This window comes from Myotis brandtii, unplaced genomic scaffold, assembly GCF_000412655.1.
Source record: "Myotis brandtii unplaced genomic scaffold, ASM41265v1 scaffold1062, whole genome shotgun sequence".
In the NCBI taxonomy this organism is placed as follows: Eukaryota; Metazoa; Chordata; class Mammalia; order Chiroptera; family Vespertilionidae; genus Myotis; species Myotis brandtii.
In genome coordinates, this window is record NW_005353595.1 from 769,590 (window position 1) to 793,991 (window position 24,402).

Sequence of the window (24,402 nt, forward strand, 5' to 3'; positions counted from 1 at the left end):
GCGCCGGTGCTCGGTTTGTAGGCAGTGTAATTAGCTGATTGTGCTCTGCGCTGGCAATCACTAACTCCACTGCCATCAAAACAAGGCACAGCATCGCCGCTGCCGGAGAGGAGAGGAGAGGACAGGACGCCGCTGCAGCGGCCAAGGGCCAACCCGAAGCGTTGGAGCAGAGCGAGCTGCGCTTTGAGATCTGATGCGTCAGCATTTGATGGGCCTGGCGCTGCTTGGCGAGCAAGTTGTCCAAGTGCCAGCAAAGCCCTGAAAATTGGGGGGGGGGGGGGGTGCTGCTTCTAGATACACTTAAACTGTTCCCCTTTCTAAGAGTAAAAGCAAGATTATGCAATCCCATGTGAGGAAAGTGAAACATGTGGGATTTAATGGCTTTAACTGTAAGGTACAGACTTTTAAGCTGCTGGGAGGACCCCACCCCCACCCCCGCCCCATATCACGACGTTTAATGCTGCATAGCTGTGATTAATCGTGCCGATTTTTCATTACTTAGTAGGGCATTCACACACCCACCAACTAAAGTGAGCTACAGCTGAGCCAATGGCTTACCCGTCACAAAGCCTGGGGCGCCAACTTGAGACTGCAGTTTGTGACGAAAGGAAACTGTTTTCTGTGAGTCTGGTTACTAGGCAGTGTAGTTAGCTGATTGCTAGTAGTACCAATCACTAACTACACGGCCAAGTAAAAAGATTTGGGACTTCATCCAAAGGAGGCGCCTGTGCACATCGATGGACTTGGGGGAGTTGGGGTTGGAACACGGAAATATTGCCAGTTCTCTCAGCCAAGAGAGAACTCAACATTTTAGCTGCTAAATATATGTTTGTAATGAAATATATGTGTATTTTCATATAAAAATGTTCAGTATTTCATCAGGCTCTTAACCCAAAAAAATTTTCAGGTAGATTGGGTAACTGTATAGATTTGTGATGATCAACTTTTGAAGTATCTTTTCCATGAGACTGTATTAGTGTTTTGAAAGAATAAAGTGCCATGCCGACATCGATGGTCATCGGCGCGTGTTCATTTCCTAAGTTGCCTTTATGAGGATCGTCTCAATTCCTGCCACAGTAATTGCAACTTTCCTATCTCTGAAATGGTTAAATTGTTCCTAGATTAACAAAACCTCCCAGGAAAGCTATTCACAAGCACTTGTTAATATTTCTGTAAGACTACATTAACAAAATTTTTATTTTTCATGAAAGGACTGAGTCCACTCATCAGACGTCTTTAAATAATCATTTACCCTGTTGCAGTCTAGGCAGCCTTTAGCGGGACCCATTAGTAAATGCAGTTAATCTAAATCCAGCTTCTTTCCTAAGATTTGTCTTAAAGGATGGGGGTGGAGGGAGAGAGAATTATAACAAAAATTATATACATGGGTACCCATTGCCCCAGTTTAGACCTCTAGCTCCCAATAGAATGGGATCTGCCCTATTTAATTCTCCAACCAAAGCTGGCCTGTAACGAGCTATGACAGTCGGTGTGGAAGGGGGAATTGGGGCGGTGGGGCTAAGGAATAGAAAGCTTTATTGGGATATCTTTGGGGGAATGGAAGTTGGAGACTAGGGGAGGCAGGTAGAAGGCTGACCCACAATATGAGCGCTGAAGTGCTTCCCCACTGACCCCAACAGGACAAGACACGCCCCCACTTGATGTTTTGACTCTCCTATCTGGACTCCATCTAAGACTGGTCCCGAAGCCTGCGGTCACTACAGAAGTGGGCTTCAGAGGGCCCACCCATGCGCGCTGGACCTCAACATCTACAGAGGAAACTAAGGGTTTCCAGCCTGGCCTGTTGCTGCCAACTTGAAGGTTCTCTGAGAGGCAGGGCTGGGAGAAGGGCCAGGGGAGCTTGGAGAAGCGTCCTCAGTTGCCATGGAAACGAGGCCTGGTGTAGGTCCTAGCCCTGGAAAGAAGTCCTGTGAAATTTATCCCCAGGGATTACTAGTATTCAGTGGCTCCTCAGAAAAGGACACCAGCTTGGCCAAGCAGTTTTGGATCACGGCGTCAATGTATCCGCCTAACGAATCCCAGTTGGTGCTGTCGGGCAGTAGCAGTCAGCGTCTGCCTGTGGCCAGGTCCTCTAAGAGCAGCACCATTGGTGAGTAGCTGCCTCCAGTTTATCCTGTCTGCCTCCACCTCTCCACCTCAGTCAACATGGAAGATACCAGAGCCCCTCCCAGGAGAAACTGCTGAACATAATGCTTTTTCTTTTTTTCCATGATGGTTGACAGTCAATACTAGTTTCAGGTGTACAGCGTTGTGATTACACACTTATATCACTTCGTAAAAGTGATCCCACCAACACAAGTCTAGTACCCGTCATATTTCATTATTTTTTATGGCTAATATCCCGTTGTATATATGTACCACAACTTTATCCATGTATCTTTCAAATTTAATTCTAAAATAAAAATCTTGCATTTGACATGTCTAAAACCCTATGCAAATAGTTCTTAAAACTTCTCATCAATTCTTCTACCCAAAAGGATCGGTGGTGTCTTTGTTATATCTAAAAGTACATCTTAAAGTATCCTATATAGCATCTATTTGGCCAAAGGGTATAGAAGCATCTGGGGAAATGTTATTATACCTTGGCTCAAAGGATGTTAAGAACAGCCATTTAGCCCTAGCTGGTTTGGCTCAGTGGATAGAGTGTTGGCCTTCAGACTGAAGGGTTCCCGGTTGGATTCCAGTCAGGGCCACAAGCCTGGATGGCAGGCTCAATCCCCAGTAGGGGGTGTGCAGGAGGCAGCTGATCAATGATTCTTGCTCATCATTGATGTTTCTATCTCTCTCTCCCTTTCCCTTCTTCTCTGAAATCAATAAAAAAAAAATTTTAAATAGTCATTTACATAATTGAGTTCAAACATGAAATCCCTAGTGAAAGTTGAAGGCAGAGTTAACATTAGGAACCAAGTTCCTGGCCTGTAAGACCTTAGTAAGGCCTAAGGAAACTATTTTTATAGGTATAGAAAGCTTAAATACCTTTAATGCTGTTGTTTTCTAATGACTTATATTCTTTTGTTAATTTTAGAGAAAAGTTTATTGCAGTCTCTTTCTCTTGAGAAAAACAGTAAGTACCAAGTTTTATGCCTCTCAACATTCTGATTCCAAGATTAAGAAAATTCGAAGTATAAAGATACAACTTTATACTTTGGCGTAACTCTGCCTTGGGAACCACCCTATTTACTCAGAGGAAAATGCCTCATTTCCTATAACATCTTGAATAGGGATGTGGAAATTGGAATCTCTGATACCAAATACCTTTTCTTGTCTCTGGACTCAAGCGTACTCATCTTCTAAAGATTAGAGGTTTTCTGGAGCCATAGCTAATTAATTCCATCTCTAATTATTTATGAATCTGGTTTATAAAGTTTTAAGACATAGTACATATTTGTGTTTACCTTCCTACTCTATGTATTAACTTTTAATCTTTATGCAATTTTATATCAATATTATTGTAAAATCAAGATAAAATTATTTCAGATTGAATATGACTTTATTTTCTTTAGAGGGAACAGATGCCATTGATGAAACCCTAAAGATGGAGGAGAAAAAAAAGTATCTGGAAAAGGTAGGTCAACATTTCAGAAGGTCATCTGATTTTCATTAAGCTTTCTAAATAATCCCAATTATTCTTTTTTAACATCTGTATATAAAATTTTTCTACATCTGTATGTCTGTTTGAGCAAATGGAAAACTTTTGCTAGAATTTTAATTGAAGATTAAGAAATTCTATTAAACTTGCTATTCTCAGTCTCTGCAAAAGCCCAAGGATGTATAGGAACAACAGAATTAGAGGGAAATGGAGAGAAATGGATTGACATACTTTCCCTCCAATAAGGTCCCAAACCATATACAATGTTTTAAGAACAGAAATATTATAAAATCAGGAAAATTGAATATGATTGACTATCTTAATAGATCAAAATTAAAAGAACAGAGGAATGAGTCTGTCACCATTTCCACTAAGGGCTGAAATTACTAAGTAAACACATTGATGTTGTCAAATCAACTGGACAAGTCTCTTTTTGGCAATATCTTTTGTTTGCTTTTCATGATGTGGGCACAGCCTTTAAGTCAGCAATTAATGTAGTGATTTATAGAAATACTTTATTTGGTTAATGGATAAATTCCATTCCTGTAACTGTTTCTGTACTCTAAAGGCAAAGACAGAGGATTTGTTTTGGCCTAATGTCTTTAATCATTGCACATATTGGCAAACTCTGAAAGACTTATCGGGAATTCTGCATAAATTACAAAACAATGCATTTGAGTTTGCTGATCACATTAATTCTCTTTGTGGACTATTGCTGATTCCTCCAAACAAATTAGGTAATTAGAAGCAGTCAGCATTTTCTTCTCTCTCGAGGATATTAGGTACAGTATATTTATACTAGAACTTAAAGTGAGGGAAGGAGCCTCATTTTCATTGAGGCAAAAATCATTAAAAATCTATTTCTTCAGCACTTTTGAAGTTAAAGTTTCATTTAATATCATTTTGGAAGGGATTAGAAATAAAATATTAAAGATACACTATTATCAGTTTTTAATATTTTGTCAAACAATTAAGACAATATGGTATAAGCTACAGGTGGATATTCTGCTAATGGACTATTACATTAGTATTTTAGAACCGGTTTCCTTGCCCCAGGTTCTTCTATTAACTTATGAATTATTAATTCCACAGATATTTATTGAGAGCCTCCTCTATGCCAAGTACAGTACTAGATGCTGGGAATGCAAAGATAAAATGTGGTTCCTGATCTCAAGGAGTTTACAATCTAGTGGGGGAAATAACCAATTAAAGTCAAGAATTATGATACATTATTATGATAGATGTATTCACATAATACTATGGGAACATGTTAAAGGACATTAAAATCAAGCTTAAGGAATCAAGAACTCCTCTCAGAGCAGCTGGGTTTCAAAGAATGTATAGAGTCGACCAGACAAAAAATATGCAAAACAATTCTCTGCACTGCACTAGTTATCTTCCTAAATCCCAAATCCAATCATGCTGATGTCCTACTGTATTAGCCTGCTGGGGATGCCCTAACAAAATACCACAGACCGAGTGGCTTAAACAATAGAACTTCATCTTCTCAGTTCTAGAGGCTGGAAGTCTGAGATCAAAGTGAAAACAGGGTGGGTTTCTGCTAAAGTCTCTCTGCCTGGCTTATCGATGACCACCTTCTTGCTATGTCCTCACATGGCAGAGGGAGAGCTCTGGTGTCTCTTCTTATAAGGTCACATCTTATCACATTAGGGGCCCACCTTGATAACTTCACTTAACCTTATTACCTTCCTAAAGGCCTTATCTCCAAATACAGTTACACTGGGGGGAGGGGGAAGGCCTCAACATAGGGACTTGAGAGGGATACAATGCAGTCCATGCACCTACTGTCATTCTTTTCCATGGCTCTCCACATCTGCAGGGTCAAGACCAAGCCCTTCAACATGGCATTCAAGTTCCTTTCCAATCTGACCATGACCTGACTGACTTCTCCTGCCACTATCTTCCTTCCCTTGTACCCCTCCCCCACTCCCAATGTACCTACTCTATACAGTTGGTTCTCAACCACCAGGCTAGGCCACATAATATACCCCTCCCCATATGTGCTACCAGAGTGGTGACTGGATAATTTTTGCTAAACCTAAACAAACACATTATTCTGTATATCTGCCAAACTGTACATTTAGTCAAGTGGGTCTTGCAATGCAGTATAGAAAATTATGTTTTGGAGAGTAGAAGAGGCCTAACAAAATAGCAATCTGGCAGAAAAGAAAGAGAATGTTGCTAAAACTGTGCCTCGTGAGTATATAGGAGAGTTTAGTTAATACTGTGTACAGTACAGTTCTCTTCCAACAATGCCATGGTGCAAAAAGTGACCAAGAGAATCCTGCAATGACGGAATGTATTACTGGGATGTAGCATTCCTAACAGCCAACTTAGTGAGTCAATGCTAAGCAGTTTACATGTATCCACTCATATTCTCCTTAAAACAACCTCATGATGCGTATCCCCGTTTAACCAAACAAAGCTTACTAGTAAATGATTTCCCAAAGGTCCCACAACCAGGAAGTGGCAGGCCTAAATTCAAAGCCTGCATCCTAACTCCAGAGCCCATGCAATTCATTGTGTTGTAATGACTGCGGGCCATGGCATTGTTCAGGCATGCTGCCAAATATTCTAAAATTCCAAACTAAAGTATGAAAACAAGCGTGAGACATCTTTCCCAGCCCTGCAGTACTATAAGCTGTTTCTTCAACCTGCAATGCACTTTTATGTCTCTACCTGTAATTCTCCTCCCCATTTATCTTCAAGACCACGCTCAAATGCCCCTTCTCCGTGAAGCCTTCCCAGAGTGACCTCGAGACTAGCAGGTGAAGAGCTTCCTTGTCTCTGCTCCCAGAGCAAGTGCCATATGCCTCGCTCCTAGTGTTTGTCACCGTCTCTTATCTGTGTTGCAGCTACTTGTGCATGTTTCTGTCTTTCCCCCTAGATTACAAGCCCGTAGTGTAGTGAGCTTTGGAGACAAAGTGTTTTGGAAGTTGAACTCTGCCACTTACTATTTGTGTGACTTTGAGCAACCTGTTAAACAACCCATGAGGCTCAGCTTCCTCAGATATAAAAAGAGAAATGGTAAAAAATATCCACCTCAGAGTTGATATAAGATGTAAAGTGCCTGGCCATAGTTTGCCCTCAACAAATGTTAATTTTCTTCTCTTCTATGAGGACAGAAGTTATTTCTCATTTGCTTAACCCCATGCCTTTCCAGTTACTGAAACTCAAATATTTTTTGATTGAATAAATAAATACATAATTGAAGTAATAAATGAGTGAAAGTATCCTCTCTACAGTGATATTTCCATTTTGTTTAGCCTGAAAACATATATTCATCAGGAAAGTTTTCTAGAATGATAATTTTTGCAAGAATGTTCCCAAAAGCTAATCTGTTTGCAAGTCTGCTTTAGTAGGACCATTTCTAGCACCTCACCTCTTTTCTTGGTTTTGCTTGTATCTCACGGTCAATATATGATGAGAGGAAAAATGACTCCCTGTAATTACTAAAACATAAAATCTATTTCGGGTACAACTGTTTTTCTAAGTGTATAGTACTCTCTCTGCATTGCTACCACCATTATTCTAGAATTTTCAGCTTGATGACAGAAAGTAAATGGGAGTAGAAGTTCTTTTAAAACATTTACAATAATCTATTTAATTTGAGAAAATCTTATACATGTTTTGATCATATACATGATAAGTAAATTCCTGGAATAATATTCATTTTAAAAAGGGAAATAATATTTCCCATCAATTCTCTTAAAGGTTTTTTTTTTCTTCCACTATCTCCTTAAAATTAACGAAAATCTAAAAATGTATTTTCCATCTCTCTTAAAAGTACCTTTATGGCTTTCTCTCCTCAACTGATATTGATTTTTCAGTTGTTGAAATTTTTTGAAACTTTAATGTTATCCTCTTTGGAATATTTTCTAGGTATACATTATAAATGTTTTTGGTTAGTGGACAAAATGCTATTAATCACTTCTATTTCTGTGATGGATATCCATGGCAGGAAATCAAAAACAATTGTGTCTGTCAAGATTAGATGGCTTACTCTGTCCATAAAGGAAACCTGATAGCACTATATGGACCATTATTCTACCTCTGAGAGTTCTAAAGTAGTCTGAAAACATTCTAATAAATGAATAGTCAGCTAATTCTTTGAAATCATAAAACTAATTTGCTTTCTAGTTTTGCCACCTTTTTAATGATTATCTCTTTATGAAAAGAATTATAAATGATGCATTTGCTTGGAGAAGGAAGAAGAGATCAGAGCAGTATTTTAAGGCACATATATAGATGACATATTTGGAAATATCCACCTGGAATCAAAGTTTTAGCATGAGTAAATATAAAATCCCTTTACAAGGAAATTATTCAATCTGCATGTCAACATCTCAGATAAGCCCTTTATTGGGAATTGGGTTTTAACCTGTCCTGTCACCCAACCTATGCAACAGTACTGTAAGTCTAAACCAAAAATGAGTTTGCTATCTATCATTTCCATGAAAAAGAAGCAAATTGTACTATGATAAGAGCATTCTTTGAAGAAGAAGAATCTATGAGGCTTCACAAGGTGTTTTCTTAGGCACGGAAGCATGAAAGTGGAAATAAAATTTTAATGTTATTCTTTGTTATCCTACACCAAGCATGTCAAACTCAAAGGCTAACACGGGCCAAATAAACAAGGTTTAAGTTTATGTGGGCCGCAAAAAAACAAAGGCTTCAATTTTCATAGAAACATAGGTTTATTTTTATAGAGACATGCTGAATACAAAGACCTGAAATAAATTAGTAATCGTTAACATAAAATAATAGAACATTTTAATAAAAGTTAATATTTTTTCTTGAACATTAACTTACCAGACGCCGAATAACACACAAATTAATAAGCATAACACAAATAAACCTATTTTTCTTGTTCTCCAAAAGCGAAGTATTTCCTGTTGCACACACCAAATAGGTCAGTCCAAGACTAATGACGTGGCAATCGGCTGCTAAAATATTCGCTGCTAATATTAGTGGAGAGAAATGGTGCGCCTGTGTGTAAGGCAAGTACAGGAAATGAATGCAACACGATTATAATGATCAGTCATTAGCGAACGTTGTAGTTTGTTATTAGTAATTATGTATAACAGGATATTGTAAAAATTAAGTTATGAAACTTTCATTAAACCTTTCTTACATACTGTTACATTGGCTGGTCCACAAAAATATTCATTGTGGGCCGAAAGTTTGACATGCCTGTCCTACACTTTCTAAGTGAGTGTCCTAGAGTCAAACCAGAGATGTAGGGAATTCAGATAAGGAAAATCCTCTTGGGTGTCAGATTGATCAGGATTGGGTTCCCAGGCAAAGTAAATTTTCTCAGTAACAGTGTTATCTGCTTTATGTTAGTTTTGCTTTTCCACCCCAATGTAATATTATCAGAGTTCCTTTCCCCCCATAAGACAAATACCACTAGGAATGGTGGATTTCTCTTTCACCAACAAAATATACTTAGTCACTTAAATTCTTGTTCCTAATTTATCAAATAATTCAGGTGGAAGAATCATAAAAACAGACTGGGCATTCACAATAACAAGCAAATGTTTTGGTAGCAAATGATAGTTAAAGGATTATATGAAGACGAATTACTCTTTTATATCATCTACAGCACCACTTTGTTTTCAAGCATTATTTAATCTTGGAGAGCATGTTCAATTGAGAGATGAAGTCCCCCCCCTCCACCCCTTAATTTTTAGTAACACCTGCAGTCAATGAAACATACTTGGGGAAAGGAGTGAGATTTGGGATCAAGTAGCTTTATTCATCGCCCCAGACAGCACTAGCCCCAGAGTTGAGTAAGGCCATGCCCCCAGCTGCATCTCTTCCTCATTTTTCTAAAGATCTGTATACTTTATTGTCTATACACATTCACCTTAAGAACAAAATTAAAACAAAATTGTACTCTACAGTACAATTGGACAGGGACCCATACTAATTATATGTTTGCAATGATTTGAATGAAATTATCAAATGCAGAATGAAGCAAAAAAAGGATCATGTATTTTTTAAGTGAATGCAGAACTATCCATTTGATTTCAATTACATGAAGCATTATTGTTCAAATTAGTTGATACCTTAAAAGCAGCAGGAATTATTAGAGAGCTGTATTATTCTGCGGATCAGATGACTCAGAAAAGAATTATGGCATACCTGAGATCAATAATATAACATTCTTTTCCCTTTGCCTCTATCAAAGACAAGATGAAAAATCGTGGGCAAATTATATTGGAGCAGATAATAAAGCTAAACAATTTATGTATCTATATTTACTTCATCATTTGACCATTTTTCTATGAGAAGGCATGTTAGTCACGTGAAATGTAGTCAAGAATGCCCTCAGAGCCTGAGGTGATACAATCATTCATCTGTTTGGCTCAAGATTTTACAGTCACCCTGTTGGTAATTGCAAATTCACTTACTAGCTACAATTTATCTGTAACTCCCAAGTCAATGCTCGTGGTGTTTCCATGGTCATTGGTGGACGCCCACAGAACAGTGAACACTTTGCGTTGCCCAAACATGTTTCTAGCTGAGGATGAACAAGGTGATGGTGCTCTGCTTGCTGTTTCAGCTCTTATACTATGAACAGGTTTCCTTTCTGCAGTTTAGTTAGTGCCATGTCTTTAGCTTTTTGAAAAATGATTTTACTGTTTAAGAAAAGCCTCCAAGTGCTGAAATGCTGTCTAGTGTTTCTAAGTGCAAGTAGTTATCATGTGCCTTATGGGGGAAATACATGTATTAGATAAGCTTTGTTCAGACATGAGTTATAAATAAATGATGCTGGCTCTGGGTTCTATATTGATAAATCAACAGTATATTTTAAACTAGAGGCCCGGTGCACAAAATTCGTGCACTCAGGGCGGAGGGAGTGGGGGGAGGTCTCTCAGCCCGGCCTGCGCCCTCTCACAGTCCGGGAGCCCTCAGGGAATGTCCAACTCAGGGTTTAGGTGATACAATCATTCATCTGTTTGGCTTGAGATTTTACAGCCACTGTGTTGGTAATATTTGCAAATTTACTTACTAGCTACAATTTATCAGTCTGACATCCTTAGCACTCCTGTGGAGGTGGGAGAGGCTCCTGCCACCGCCACTGTACTCACCAGCAGAGAGCCCAGCTTCTGGCTGAGCAGCGCTCCCTCTGTGGGAGTGCACTGATCACCAGGGGGCAGCTCCTGCATTGAGCGTCTGCCACCTGGTGGTCAGTGCACATCATAGAGACCGGTCATTCTGCTGTTTGGTCGATTTGCATATTAGCCTTATATTATATAGGATAAGGTGTCTTTAAAGACAAGCACACACCAAAACAGTTATATATTGATCCTTTGATGAAATATAACCAAGGCAGGCAGGAAGCTAGGAACAATGGTTCAGTACTTGCTAATTCAGTGTTCACAGCAACTTTATAAACCATAGCTACTGTGAATGAAAATTGACTACACTAAAATTGGTTGAACTGTAGTTTAATATGCAAAGTATTTTACTATCTGCCTCCTACCTCACCTGCCAGCTCCATTTACCACCATTCCCCTTTAAGTGCAATTCATATAATAACTTTTTTTAAAATTATTTTTTAGAGAGAGGAAGGGAGAGGCAGAGAGAGAGAGAGAGACATCAATGTGATTGAGAGAAACATTGATTGGTTGCTTCCTGCATGCACCCCAACCAGGGACCAAACCCACAATCTGGGTATGTGCCCTGACCAGGAATAAAACCTACCACCTTTTGGTTCACAGGACGATGTTCCAACCAACTGAGCCACACTGGCCAGTGCCATACTTTAGCCATTTTGAACCACTTGTAGTTCCAAGAACCCACCAAGGTATTTCATACCTCCATGACATTGAGCCTACCATTTCCTCTACCTAGAAATGCCTTTCTCCCATTCTTCCCACTTAGGTAATGCCTGTTTTTACTCTAAAACTATTCAATGGTCACATTCAAGTATTTTCTTACCCTCACATATTCCCCAGTCTGCTATAAAGGCCCCTTCCTTTGTGCTTCCCTAGTCCTGAAATAGTCCTGGCATATAGTGCTGTGGTGTGGTTGATGTGTTTCTCCTGCAGGCTCTACGTTCCTTAAGGGAACGGATCATAACTTCTTTGACTTTATAATCACAGAGTCTGTCAAGTAGTAGATGATCTCCTAACTTGTCAAACAAATATGAATTAATAGATGGGTGATTTAACTTGTCTGAACAAGGATCCTGCATGATAGCCTAGTTCCTTGAGTTAGATGTCATATGAGGTACTCATTTCATAAGAGGAAAATGCAAAATAGGATTGACCAAGACTCAGAGGCCTCACAGATTCACAGGTACTGAACAGACCTGCAGGCAGTTGTGCAAAAGGATGGGCAAGCAATAGACAAGAGTGAGAGATGCATACATCAATGTGAGAGAGAAACTTTGGTCACAGAAGAAAGTCACAGCAGATGAGCATTGTATGTTCTCTGAAGGAAGTGATACCAGAAAAAGGCAATAGTTAGAAATTTAAAATCATGGTGTCAAGTTGCAACCACATGTAAGAGAAACTTTGATGTGGTGATTAGGACACAGGGTCAGGAGTGGAAAATAAGACAGGACCGCTGTCCCAGTGTAGCTGAGATACTAGATGAGGTACTGAACACAGGGGACAGACAGCTTTCCATATACTAGAACTTTGGAACAAGTGAGAGACTTGACTATACAAAAGAAAGCGAAGTCCTAGAAGTAGATACTCTTCCTCCAAACTACAGTCACATTGTTAAACAGTTGAGTTATTCTCTGAAAACTACTTTAAAGCCATCAGTATTTTAGACAAACAAAATAACTATGGTAATTTGGGGTAGAGGGGAGTGCAAACCAAAAAATATTCTTCAAAAATCAATTTAAAACAGTTGATTCCATTATTGAAATAAAAACATATTTTCATTATAACAGTAATTTATTTAAAAAAACAAAAACCTAGAAGTTATTTAGGATACTACACTAGTCCCCCCTTATGCATAGGAGATGTGTTCCAAGACCTCCAGTGGATGCCTAAAACCACAGATAGTACTGAGTCCTATCTATACTGGGGTTTTTTCCTAAGCATTCATTCCTATGATAAAGAGTAATTTATAAGTTAGGCACAGTGAAAGATAACAATAACTATAACTATTAATCAATTAAACATTTATAACAATATACTGTAATAAAGGTTGTAGTTATGTGAATGTGGTTTCTCTCAAAATATCTTCTATTTTTTTTTAGGGGGCACTTGGATCAAAATAACTTATTGTACCTTCTTCCTGTGATTTTGTGAGATGATACAATGCCTAGTGATGAGATAAAGTGAGGTGAATGACAAAGGCATTGTGATATTATAAGGCATTAGGAATTAGGATATTATAAGGGTTACTTGCACACAAGCACTGCAATATCATGACAGTCAATCTGATAATTGAGACAGCTAACTAACTAACATGTGGGTACCATATACATCATGGGTACGCTGGACAAAGGCATGATTCACATCCCAGGTGGGACAGATTAGAAGAGCATGAGGTTTTATCATACCACTCAGAACAGCCTGCAATTTAAAACATGTGAGTTGTTTATTTCTGGGATTTTCTATTTAATATTTTCGGATCAAGGTTGACCACGGGTAACTGAAATCATGGGAAGAAAAACTGCAAATAAGGGGTAGGAGGGACTACTGTATATCTAAACTTTGAAACTTTTATTTAAATAAAGGATCAATTTTTAGAGCACTGAGTAAGTTAAAACAAAAACAATTGTGTTAGGTACTGGAGCACAACAATGAACAACAGCAACAACAACAACAAAAAACAACATGTTTTAAATATACAAATTCTGTCCTTACATGAAATTTGCAATTAGAGAGATTTATGAAAGAATTCTACATGGTGTTAGGAAAACATTTAATAGGGCAATATTGATCCAACCAAGAAAATTAGGGAGGATTTCTGAGAACTTTAAGCTGAGAGTTGATGGAAGAGTGGGCATTAATTAGGCCAGAAAGAGGAGTGAAGGGAGCATTTGGAGAGCATTTCAGGTGCAGAAACAGCCATGCAAAGACCCTCTGCTTCAGAAGGCTAAGCACCTTACATAAGCTGAATGATCAGGATGGTAATGTGAAGCTGTTATAATGTACCCCGTGAATCACAGAAGGACGCCTCAAGAAGTCGAATTAAAGAGTCACATTTATTGCAGTCCGGGTCCATGAGGGGCCATTTTGCTTTCCCAAATCTCATAGTGATAAGATGGTGGCAAAGCCAGACTTATATAGGCAAAGATCACAAAGATATTGATTACATCTCAAGGTTTGGAATGAGGAACCTGGTTTGCAAAAAAGCAGTTTACAGAAGCAGAAGCAGCATGTTAATTATAGTTTTGGGTCTCGGGGTCACTGAATTGACAGAAACACATTATCTAGAGCCCTCGGGCCTGGAATGAGGAACCTGGGTTAAACTTAGGCATGTTATCTAAATTACAGTTTTTGTTTTGGGTCTCCAGAACAGAGTCAACAGGGACACGTTAACTGGAGCCCTCTGACCTTGGGATAATTGTGCTGACCTTCCCAGCTAAAGGAAAATGTGCTTTCTAAGACCAGTATGACCACTACAAATGGGATTTCACATTACAATCAATAGGGTATTTAATCGAATGGGATGATTTATATAATTCAGAAAATCAAAATAACCTGTCTATTGTTAAACAAAGCAAATAGGTACATAAGCCAAACAGCAGGGTTAAAGGTAAACTATAGTTTCTACCTGAGATGATTGCTACCATACTTCAAAGCCATTGAAGGCCTTTGGGTTCGAGGATGATAATATCAGATTTGTTTGAAAAAGTTCAGGAGATGTGATATGGAGAATGGGTTAAAAGTGCAGAGGAGAAGGGAGGAACCAGAGTGGAGGCCACTGCAATCATGTAGTTGGGAGGTGATGGTAGCTTGGATTAGGAAAAAGAGATTTGAGAGATATGTAGCAAGTAAAATAACTGGGATTTCACTTACATATTGGATATGGAAGGTGAGGCATGGCAAGGTATCAAAGATAACTCATAGCTTTCTGGATTGCTGAACAGGATTATTGTACCATTTTGTGAAACAAGGAACATTAAATGAAGGTCAGGTGTTGACATTTATTGGAAAGAAGTGAGGGGTTAAAAGTTCAGTTTAGACCAGAGGTGGGGAACCTTTTTTTGCCTAGGGCCATTTGGATATTTACGACATCATTCGAGGGCCATACAAAATTATCAACTTAAAAATCAGCCTTCTATATTTAGTCAAACATTTAGTTAACTCACCCCTAATGGCTTGGCAGGACCAGGCCAAATGATTTTGTGGGCCTTATACAGTCCACGGGCTGGACGGTCCCTACTCCTGGATTATTAGACTTACTGAATTTCAGGTACCTTTGAGATAAGCAAAAATAAGCCAATTTGAACTTTCAGATAGGCCTGTGAATATATGGGCTAGAGAAGTACGGGCCAGGGATGAGATAGAGTCATCTGGCTGGGGAATCCCCCACCCTCTCCTTACAACTTAACAGCAAGGCAGGGAAGACATACCTGAAAGATGAAGTCAGTCCCATTCGCCCATTCATCATACCTATGCAACATCAACACGATGAAAACTTTATTTGTTGGCCTTGATAATTATTGCAGACTGAATCATCAATAGTATACAATTCAATCATATATAGAAGTACCTTTAATATCTATCTATAGTTTATTGAATTTTAAAATGTAATGCTCATTTTATGCTCATGTTTTTTTTTTCAACATTAAAATTCAGATCTCACTTAATTGCTTTAAAAAATAAGTGCATTCTAAAGCAATATTAAAGCAGTTTTTAAAATCACTTTCACTTTTATGCATTTGTTTTGTGTAAGTTTTTTTAAAATAAGAGCTATGTTCTTGAAGTAATTATTATTGGTTTTCCATTAAGATATATGTAATAGAACTAAGAAAAAAATATGTAACAGAACTAAGAAAATACACATTTTCCTTCTTCAAAACAGATAAATTCATATTTTGTTGAAACATACATTTAAGAAAAATGTTATGGAATCCCTCTTATGTAATGACTGATATGTTTTTCTCATTTTAGTAAGCTGTCATTTTCCCATGAAAATTATATATGTCGGAGCTGGGAAATGAGCCAGGGTCAAGTGATTTCCAGGAAGTACAGAAAGGTGCTTAGATATGCATTTTTTTTGCAAGTCAGCATTCTTCCTCTCTCCAATTAATATTCCTCTAACATCTTTCATCCACTCCCATAGATTACTGTGATAGGTCTTCCTTCTAAAAATCAGGTTAGTGCTAGAGAAAGCCTTTTCACTTATTATTCAGACTATCTTTTAAAGTGCACAGCAGATCATTTGAGGTCTAACAGTTCTGTATCTTATTATAATAGATATAAATTTACTATATGAAAATTATAGAATGTACATATCAGATTTCAAGGAATAAACACAGGGAATGGTAGTAAATTCATAGAATATATTCATAGTTGAAGCATTCTGTTATCAGAATCAACAAGCTAAGAGGTGCATACTGCCTTTTGGAATCAAGCCCAAAATGAGACTTTTCACTAATACATAGTTTTACTGTAAGCAAGAAAAAGTCTCACTTTCCTCACGATTGCATTTGTAACATAAAATAGAAATAGAACCCACTAAGAATTAAGACTGTGCAGGTGTTAGGTGATATCTCATTGTGGTTTTAATTTGCTTTTCTCTAATGATTAGTGACTTTGAGCATCTTTTCATATGTCTATTGGCCATCTGTATATCCTCTTTAGAGAAATGTCTATTTAGGTCCTCTGCCCATTTTTTTTTTTTTTTTTGCGATTGTTTTTTGGTGTTAAGCTGTGTGAGAAAAATATATGTTTTTATTGATTTCAGAGAGAGGAAGAGAGAGGGAGAGAAATAGAAACATCAATGGTGAGAGAGCATCTATTGGCTGCCTCCTGCATGCCTCCTACTGGGGATTGAGCCTGGAACCTGGGCATGAGTCCTGACCAGGAATAGAACCTAAATGTGACTTCCTGGTTCATGGGTTGATGCTCAACCACTGGGAAACACTGGCTGGGCAAGTTGTGTGAGTTCTTTATATATTTTGGTTATTAATCCCTTATTGAATGTATCATTGGCAAATATCTTCTATTCAGTAAATTGTCTTTTCATTTTGTTGATGGTTTCCTTTACTGGGCAAAAAAAAATTTTTTTTATATAGTTCCATTTGTTTATTTTTTCTTTTGCTTCCCTTGTTCAAGGAGACATATCTAAAAAAATATTACTAAGAGTGATGTCAATAGTGTACTGCTTATGTTTTCTTCTAGGAGTTTTATGGTTCGAAATCTTGCATTTAAATCTTTAATACCATTTTGAGTTTATTCTTTTATATAGTATAAGAAAGTGGTCGTTTTATTTTTTGCATATATATATATATATATATATATCCTTTTTTTTCAAAACCACTTATTGAATGGATTATCTTTATTCCTTGTATAGTTTTTCCTCCTTTGTCATAGATTAATGGACTGTATAGGCATAGGTTTATTTTTGGGCTGTCTATATTCTGTTCCATTGCTCTATTGTCTACTTTTATGCCAGTACCATGCTGTTTTAATTACTACAGTCTTGAGAATAGTTTTATAACAGGTAGCATGATACCTCCAACTTTGTTCTTCTTCCTCAAGATTGCTTTAGCTATTCAGGATATTTTGCAGGTCTATATAAATTTTAAAATTATTTATTCTAGTTCTGTGAAAAAATATTGGTATTTTGATAGATTTACATTGAATCTATCAACCAAAGGACTTGTATGCATGCATATAAGCCAAACCAATGGACATGGACAACAGGGGGATGAGAACATGAGTGGGGGGGGAGGTTGGGGGTTAATGGGGGTATGAAGACACATTTGTAATACCTTAACCAATAAAGAAATTTAAAAAAATGTTTGGGGTAACATGGACATTTTAACAATGTTATTTCTTCCTATCCATGAGCACACTATATGCTTCCATTTATTTTGTATCTTCTTCAATTTCTTTATGCAATGTCTTATTATTTTCCAAGTACAAGTCTTTGACCTCCTTGGTTAAATTTATTTTTAGGTATCTTTTTAATCCTCACCTGGGGACATGCTAAGAGAGAGGAAAGGAGAAGAGAGGGAGAGAGAGAGAGAGAGAGAGAGAGAGAGAGAGAGAAAAGAAGGATGAACACTGATCGGTTGATTGCCTTCTGTATGTGCCTGACTGGGGATCAAACCCAAAACGCAAGTATGCGCCGTGCCCTGACCAGGAATAGAACCAGCAACCTTTTGGTGCACAGAACAACACTCAACCAACTGAGCAACTCTTGCAACTGATATCTGAATATTAATTTTATATCATGCTAATTTACTAAATTTATTTATCATCTCTAATAGGTTTTTTAGTGTGCAATCTTCTCTCTATGTGGTATATGTCATCTGCAAATAATGACAGTTTTACTTTTTCCTTTCCAGTTTGGATACCTTTTATTATGCTTTTTCTTGTTTGATTTCTGTGGCTAGAACTTCCAATACTATATTGAATAGAAGTGGTAAAAGTTGACATCCTTGCCTTCTTCCTGATCTTAAGGAAAACACTTTCAAGTTTTAATGTTAACTGTGGGTTTGTCATATATAGCCTATATTGTGTTGAGGTATGTTTCCGCTATTCCTACTTTCCTGAGAGTTTTTATCACAAAGTGAGTTTGTCAAATGCTTGTTCTGTTTCTATTGATATGATCATATGATTTTCATCCTTCATTTTGTTTATGTGGTGTACCACATTATTTGATTTGTGAATATGAAACCAATGTTTCATCCCAGGATAAATACCACTTGATCATGGTGTATGATGTTTTTAATGTATTGCTGAATTCAGTTTGCTAATATTTTGTTGAGGATTATTCTTTACTCTTTAAGTTTTATTTTGTTTTGTTTTTGCAAAGTGCTACATGATACCGTAAAATAAGTAATTAACTTTGAAGAAAGCTGGCCCTAAACTGGATTAGCTACTTCTGCTGTGTATTCCCATAGCACACATTTTCTACTAGAATATAATTTTTTCTGTGAGAGCGGAGACTTTATCTATCTTCTTCACCATAGTTAACCCTAATTAATTCTTTCTTTTCAGAATAAAGAAACCATTCTGTAAGTGTGTGTTAGGTGTAAATATACAAAAATCTCTACTATGGGTTTGAAGTAGATCAGCAAAAGAAGCACAGGATATGAGTCGAACAGAACTGGGAAGTTACTAGTTAGCTAAGTAAAACTGAGGAAAGTTGCTAATTTTTCTGTGGTTGAGTTCATTTTATCTGTAAAGAGGTAATAATAATATCATCTACCTCACTGTGTTAGGAGGATTAAATGAGTAATTCCTCACACAGGCTTCATATCCAGAACTTACTCAATGAAACTGTTTTTATCTTCTCTGTTTTCTCTTTCAGCCATAATTGAAAAATAAAATTTTAGCAGGTACAAAATAAGCTTTAGTATAACTGAAATGTTTTGATTAAAGTGGTACATTTCAAAGGTGATGAGTAGATTACTAGAGGCATAGTCAGCTAAGTGTGCACATCTGATTAAAAGATACAATCAACATTGGCTTGGAGACTCTCCTGTTATTTTCCCTTAATTCTCTTTATGTGTCAACTGCAAAAGAAAAGTTACCACTAGAGATATATTTTAACTACAGAGCAAAAATATGTGGACAAAGTTGATTTAACACTTGCAGGTAAATAACAGTCATTGATTTTATCATAATGCCTCTCCTTAGATTAAGAGGTGAACGCCATAATGATTCTGAAGGTCTGAGTTGTGGCTCTCAACCAGACCCTATCAAAAATTAACCAGGAAAGGAATATTTGAAAATACACATACCCTTTGCAACAGTTGCTAAAAATATAGAAAAAGACTCCAGTATAGAAGCTAACTTACTAAAGCCAAAGCACTATTAGAAATGGTAAATAATACAGCAAGTAAACCCAATTCCATCCAAAGCAAGCTCAACTGATGAGTCAAATGTTGACTAAAACTGAAGTTATTAATATGGCCCTAATTTGTATAAGTACTATAAGTCTGGTTTGCTTGTTAATTTTGTTTTTGTGTTGGAGTAAATGTGTGGTACTATTTTTTAAATTCTTTAATATTTTTTTATTTTTAAATTATAATTGGCATACAATACTATATTAGTTTAGGTATACAACCCAGTGACCTGATATCCATATAACCTATGAAGCGATCACATCAATAAACCCATGACTCGTCTGGAACCACAGGTAGCCACCACAACATCATTGACTATGTTACCTATGAGATACTTTACATCCTCATGTCTATTTTGTGAATACGAATTTGTGCTTCTCAATCCTTTCACCTTTTTTACTCAGAGTCTAAACCCCCTTCTAGCAACCATCAAAATGTTCTTTGTATCTGTGAGTCTGTTTCTGTTTTATTTGTTCATTTATTTTGTTCTTTAGATTCCACAGATAAGTGAAATCATATGGTATTTGTCTTTCTCTGTCTAATGGATTCACTCAGCACCACACTTTCTAGGACTATCCATGTTGTCACAATTGGAAAGATTTCATTCTTTTTTATGGCTAATATTCCATTTCAAATATACTATATCTCATCTTCTTTATCCTTTTGGCTATTGATGGCACTTAGGTTGCTTCCATATCCTGACTATCCTATATAATAAAAGCCTAATATGCAAATAGACCGAACGGTGGAACAACCAGTGGCTATGATGCACACTGATTACCAGGGGGCAGATGCTCAATGCAGGAGCTGCCCCAACCTGCAGGCCCCAGGCCAGCCAAGGCGGGTGCCAGCGGGGGCCCCCTGATCTCCCCACTGGTTGCCATGCAATTGGCCCTGATTGCCGGCCAGGCCTGGGGACCCTACCTGTGCACGGATTTCATGCATCGGGCCGCTAGTTGTAAATAATGCTGTAATGACCATATGAATGCGTATGTCTTTTTGAATTAGTGTTTTGGGTTTCTTCAAATAAGTGCCCAGAAGTGGAATTGCTGGAACCTTTTTGTCTCTTGTTACAGCCTTTGTTTTAAAGTCTATTTTATCCAGTATAACTATTGCTACCCCAGATTTTTGATTCATTTTTATTTTCATGAACTATCTTTTTCCATCCCTTCTCTTTCAGTCTGTGTGTATCTTTTAATCTGAAGTGAATTTCTTTTATACAGCATATGTTTGGGTCTTATTTTCTTATATATTCAGACATCCTGTGTCTTTTGATTAGAGCACTTAATCTATTTGCATTTAAAGTAATTGTTGATATATATGTACTTATTGCCATTTTATTTATTTATTTATTTATTTATTTATTTAGATCCTCAACCGAGGACATGTTTATTGATTTGAGAGAGAGGGAGAGGGATAAAGAGAGACATCAATCTACCATCTCCTGTATGCACCTGACTGGGGATTGAACCTGCAACCTTTTGGTCTAACAGTCCAACTAACTGAGCCAAGAAGCCAGGCCTGCCATCTCTTATATAAAAGGCCTGTGGCCATCACAGTGTCACGCTATAATGACCAAAAAGCAGCAGCTCTCGCAGCGGGGCACTAGCTACTAGCAGCAGAGAGTTATGAGTGGCGGAGGGCTACAAGCGGTGGAGGGTGGAGCAGCAAGCTATGAGTGGCGATGGGCGGGGTGGTCAGCTGAGGCAAGCAGAGGCAAGCTATTTTAATTTTTTTAAAAAATATATATATTTTATTGATTTTTTTACAGAGAGGAAGGGAGAGGGATAGAGAGTTAGAAACATCAATGAGAGAGAAATATCGACCAGTTGCCTCCTGCACACCTCCTGCTGGGGATGTGCCCGCAACCAAGGTACATGCCCTTGACCGGAATCAAACCTGGGACCTTTCAGTCCGCAGGCCGACACTCTATCCACTGAGCCAAACCGGTTTGGCAGAAGCAAGCTATTTATTCATGATTTCGTGCACGTTGGGCCTCTAGTTTTATTATATATTTGATCTTTATTTTTCTTCTTCTTTTTAAAAAAGAGCCTTTAACATCTCTTGTGATGATGGTGGTGGTGAACTCCTTTAGCTTTTTCTTGTCTGGGTAGCTCTTTATCTGTCCATTGATTCTAAAAATAGCCTTGCCGAGCAAAGGAATCTTGGTTGTAGGTCCTTGCTTTTCATAATTTTGAACATTTCTTGCCAATTCCTTCTGGCCTTCAAACTTTCTGTTGAGAAATCAGCTGATAGTCGTATGGGCACTCACTTGTAGGTAACTAACGGCTTTTCTCTTGCTGCTTTTAAGATCCTCTCTTTGTATTTACCCTTTGGCATTTTAAATATGATATCTGTTGGTGTGGCCCTCTTCGGATTTATCTTGTTTGGGACTCTCTGCTCTTCCTGGACTTGTGTGTCTATTTCCTTTTGCCATTTTAGGGAAGTTTTCTATCATTATTTTTTTCAAATAGGTATTCAATTTCTTATTCTCTCTCTTTTCCTTCCACCACCCCCATGATGTGAATGTTGATATGCTAGAAGTTGTGCTTCATTACCTCTTTCATATTGTTGGTTTTATATTATTAGTTATTTCTCTCTTCAATTTTGGGTTGATTCTTATTTTCCTTTTAACTTTCTTCCCTTTTCACTTGTTTCTTAATTTTCCATTTTATCTTTTTTATAATATAATAATTTACAGTTATTAATATCTCTCAAAGTACTATTTTAGTTGCATCTCATAAGCTAGATAATGTTTCATTATTATTCCATTTTAAGTATTTTTAAATTTATATTTTGATTTATAATTTGCCCATGAATTATTTTTAAGTATGCTTTTTAATTTTCCAATGTATGAAGTCTTCTTAAATTATCTGTTTTTTTATTTATAACTTAATTATGTTGACATCAGAAACAGTTCCTATCTCCTACTAAACTAAGAGCTATCTTTATGTCAAGATCCTCAATATGATGTCATTCAACTCCCCTATCCTGTGTACTTCTATCCCAGTCAAGTCAGGCTTATCACCATCTTTAAGCAACTTTAAGCTCATATCCACCTCCATGTCTCCAATTATTTTTAATTGGACTAATAAATTCTTTTCATCACTGAACACGCTTTTTATGTTATGATTATTAAATTAGCCCACTGCTTCCCTAACTGCCTTTCTCCATTTGATGCATTATTTTTAATCCATAGATTATTTATTTTGAAACTTCTTTAAGGTTCTAAAATTTTTGCATGTTATAAAATTTTAAACTTATACTAAGATTCAGCAATGGATTTGTGTAAATATTATCTTTCATTATGTGCTTTCTCTCACATTCTCTGATGTTTGTGCCATGAGCATATATTGCATTTATATTCAATGGAAGAAATAAAGAATCTGCTCCTCTCACTATATAATAGAATTGAGTACTAACTATATAACATTTACAATATAAGCCCTTTATTCACATTCTCATTTAGTCATCAGAAAAACTCTGTGTGAGAAGCATTAAATTGCCTCTATTAGTTAGGAAGCTGAAGCTGAAACATGTAAGTGGCCTTTTCAAGGTCACACATCTAAAATATAGTGGAGATGGTTTGGACCTGGGTCCATCTGACAATGGAGCCAAGGTGCTTAACCTCTATATCATACTGGTTTCAAGAGTTTCTAGATTCTCTAAGTATTGGGATGGTTGCCAAGTAACTAAGCAAAGAGATGATTTTGGAATCAATTCAATACTGCTGTAAAATATTTTAAGATCAAATTAAGTGAATTAGCATTTATACTAGGGTAGTCAAAAGAAAATTTCTATTGGTACTGTAGATAGTTATCAGAGAAATAAACACTACCATATGCTATTTTTGATGAATGTTTCTGTCAAAAAATGTCAACCATAATACAAGGAAGAAATGCATTTTTTTTATATGAGAACCAGGTCTTAAGAAGAAAGGACCTTTTAAAAAAAGTCTTGTGTGTATTAAGAACTTTATTATACCTGAGGATTAACTGAGTGGAAAGTTTATAATACGCAGGAGAATTTGTGGTCAGAGGACTTTGCACTACATAATTCAGGGCAAATACTATCTTAGGTATCACTCCTTGTTTCTCCTTTTTCCTTCTAACTCTATGCACCAATTCACCCATAGATCAGAGGTTGAATAATCAGAAATCCTCCATGCCTATATAAAGAAGGGGGGCAAGCCATCCTTCTCTCCTTTTTCCCACTTTTTGAAGGGTTGGAAGAAAAAATTTTCTCTCATCACCATCATTACCACCACAATATAATAGCTACAATTTATTAACTAGCCACTACATGTCATGCATTATGTTAAGCAATGTTTGTATTATCTGCAAATTTCACAATGGCTTTTCTTATAAATGAGCAATCCAAGATTCAGAGAAATAGTTCTTTGATATACCCAAAACCACAAACTTCTAACCCATGGGTTAGTGAGTACAGTTGGATGGAAGAAAGGAGGAGCCAGGAGGGATAGTGAAGATATTACTTGCCATTAATCACACAGCAGAAATGGGATTCAAATCCAAATGTATCTGACTCCAATAATCTATATTTCTACCCAATTTGTTTGACTTTGAACAGGCAAAAATAGAGAACTAAGCAATTAAATTCTAGAAGTGACATTAAAATTCAATATCCTTCACTGAGACATTAAATTGGTAAATTATCATATTCTAATTTTATGTAATCAATTTTTGTTATATAATTTATGTTTTCAATAATATTATTTAAATATAAATAATATAAATGAAAATAT

At 37.0% G+C, this 24,402-nt stretch overlaps 1 protein-coding gene across 2 annotated transcripts in view; it reads left to right on the top strand.

Annotated features, from left to right (window-relative positions):
- The window catches only part of LOC102239241 (chromosome unknown open reading frame, human C11orf88), a 35,279-nt gene that overhangs the window by 2,631 nt on the left and 8,246 nt on the right, over positions 1-24,402 (top strand). For both annotated transcript variants that reach the window (XM_014541012.1, XM_014541018.1), the window contains exons 2-4: positions 1,641-2,110; positions 3,047-3,085; positions 3,525-3,586. In XM_014541012.1, the coding sequence (XP_014396498.1) occupies positions 1,885-2,110; positions 3,047-3,085; positions 3,525-3,586 (327 nt within the window). In that variant the 5' untranslated portion in view covers positions 1,641-1,884. The remainder of the gene's footprint in view (positions 1-1,640; positions 2,111-3,046; positions 3,086-3,524; positions 3,587-24,402) is intronic.